This window comes from Solanum stenotomum, chromosome 3 (assembly GCF_019186545.1).
Source record: "Solanum stenotomum isolate F172 chromosome 3, ASM1918654v1, whole genome shotgun sequence".
Classification (NCBI taxonomy): domain Eukaryota; kingdom Viridiplantae; phylum Streptophyta; class Magnoliopsida; order Solanales; family Solanaceae; genus Solanum; species Solanum stenotomum.
Genome location: NC_064284.1, coordinates 16,954,934 through 16,957,608, shown reverse-complemented (window position 1 = coordinate 16,957,608; position 2,675 = coordinate 16,954,934). Strand labels below are relative to the sequence as shown.

Here is a 2,675-nt window from a genome sequence, read left to right as displayed (position 1 = left end):
TTCAAAAATCAAGCTATTATATTGAACAGAAAAAAGAAACATCTGTATTTGGGACGAGGATTACTTCACCATAATGCATAATTACAATTAAATAACCATTTTCCAAATGAGAATGTCAACAAAGGCCAAATTCTAATATACAAAGCTTGAAATGAACGTAGAGCAACTGAATCCTTCGAAATTAATATTATTCTTCAGAATTCAATCACCAAATATAACAAACTGATTAACCTCTTCTTCCTCTATTTTTTTTTTTAATTGGGAGTAGGAAGGTTATAGGGTCAATCAATAAAACCTGTTTTCTGAAATACAGCATTACGAACACGCCGCAAATCCCTTCCTTTCAGCGTCCGCCCAACGCCTTCAAAAACAGAGAACGTCACGTGCGACTGCGCCACCATCACGTGAGGAGGAACCATTTCCTCCCCTTCCACCTCATCTTCCACCTCATCAAACCGGTCTAACCCACCCACCGGTCCATCCTTCTTCTGCCACACGGGCACGTTCACCGGAGCAGATTGATGAAATTTAGGGTAAGAATTAGGATTCGAATTCTCCGAACGAAACACCGGTGGAATCATCTTAGCAGCAGATGTGGCAGATACAGAAGGGTTGAGGGTAGATTTACGACGGACAAGAGGGTGGTGGTCGTCGGTAAGAGCAGCGGAGAGACCGGAATTGGAAGGTTTGTAGAGGGTAGGGGGACGTTGAGGGAGGTGGCGGGTAGGGGTAGGGGGAGAGAAGGAATTAACGACAGTGGAATCAGGGGATTCAGACCAGAAAACATCGCTCTCGTCGAATTCATCAAGGATGTTGTTGTTAGGGTTGGAGTCAGGTTGTTTAAGGAGACCCATGAAGCGGATGGATGAAGAAGAAGAAGAAGTACTGGTGATGGGAGAAGGCATGGAGTGTTGACTGAGGATCAATGGTGAAAGAGACACAAAATGGGGGGACTCAATTTCTCTTTCTTCTTTATTACTTGTTATTGTTATTATTAAGATTTATGGTGATAAAAAAGTAATGAAGTTATGTAAATGAAGAAGAAGATAATTATTGGTAATGGGGTAAATGAGAAAGAGAAAAGAAAAGAAAAGAAAAGAAAATGCCATGCTAAAGGACACTAATTGGGCCTCAGGTAGCCACACGTTGGGTCGATGAGGGCAATCATGGCAACCGCCGCCCAACTAATTCTGATGTTGCGAGTTAATGACACTTTCCGGCTTTCTAGTATCAGTACGATAATTTATTTTATTTTTTCACGGATATGTCATCTTATAATTAAAGAATATTTGTTTTATTTTAAGTTTCACATCAAACTAAAATTATACTTTCCTTTTACGGTTTATATAAATTTTTTTTAATCGATTTTTAAAAAGTACATTTTTATATTAACGGTCCGAGTGCCCATGCGATATAAATCATAATATGAAATTGAAGTTTTATTTTGAGATGTAATAGATATTGAAATTTTGTGGGACTCTACGAGATGTGTCAATTCGAGTTGAGACTCTAAAAGGTGTGCTAAATTTTAATTAGAATTATTGGAGGCTACTCAACTCTAAACTCTAATTCAAGCTTATACAAAAGCTATTATATTCCCTTTAAAAGACATCTTGAATATTCTACAAATTCATGAAATATTCATAAAGTGATCAAATCGAAATCATCATAGTTCGAGAAATACGCTACTAACGATCCTCAAATTATGGAGAGATCTTATTACGAGAGAAGAATCAAGAGAGGAGCGGAATTGTACCCGCACTATTTGTCAAAAAAAAACTGTGTTGCTTGATATTTTATTTGTGATCACAATTTATTTTTTGTCACTTTAAAATTTGTTGCAAACAAATTGGCACGCCTAGTGGGACCAAATCTGCCCTTCATCTTTTCTTTCACCGATCAAATATGTAAATCTGAAGTCACAAAATTGTNTCAAATTATGGAGAGATCTTACTATGAGAGAAGAATCGAGAGAGGAGCGGAATTGTACCCGCACTATTTGTCAAAAAAAAAAACTATGTTGCTTGATATTTTATTTGTGATCACAATTTATTTTTTGTCACTTTAAAATTTGTTGCAAACAAATTGGCACGCTTAGTGGAACCAAATCTGCCCTTCATCTCTTCTTTCACGGATCAAATATGTAAATCTGAAGTCACAAAATCATAAAGGTGGAAGCATGAGTACTTCATGTCTCGTCTTTGAGTTTCATCGAGTTTGCTCTTCGACAAGCCTTGTAGCAGGGAACATTTGTAGACATATTTGTGGGACTCTGCAGGACATTTTCAATTCTAGTTGGAAATAGGGATGTCAAAAGAATATGAAGGATCGATCGATCCGACCCGACCCGACCCGATTTATATCATTTTTTTCAATAAAATAGTGGATTTTTATTTAAGTGTACAACCGTCCCGAATAATAGGGATGGTCTTTTTACTTTATAAAAAAAACCCAAAAAATTCTCAAACCGAACCAAATGACCTTACGTGTATGTAAATATATTTTATATATTAACAATATGTTAAATCTAATATATAAATATATTTTATAATATTATTCAAATATAAATATAATCCAAGTCCTAGGCCTACGCTGACTGGACGACTTTAGGTCTTTACTCTTTAATTAGCATTTACTTATTATGTTTAAATTTAAAAGATACTATAATAGATACT

At 35.9% G+C, this 2,675-nt stretch overlaps 1 protein-coding gene across 1 annotated transcript; it reads right to left on the bottom strand.

Moving 5' to 3' along the window:
• Positions 1 to 982, bottom strand: LOC125859527 (uncharacterized). The gene has a single exon (XM_049539296.1). It carries the CDS (start codon positions 903 to 905, stop codon positions 282 to 284), a length of 624 nt encoding a protein of 207 aa, XP_049395253.1. The 5' UTR covers positions 906 to 982; the 3' UTR covers positions 1 to 281.
• Between the last annotated feature and the right edge of the window lie 1,693 nt (positions 983 to 2,675).

Coding starts and splice junctions, on each gene's coding strand:
- LOC125859527 (XM_049539296.1), bottom strand. CDS start 905: ATGCCTTCTCCCATCACCAGTACTTCTTCTTCTTCTTCATCCATCCGC.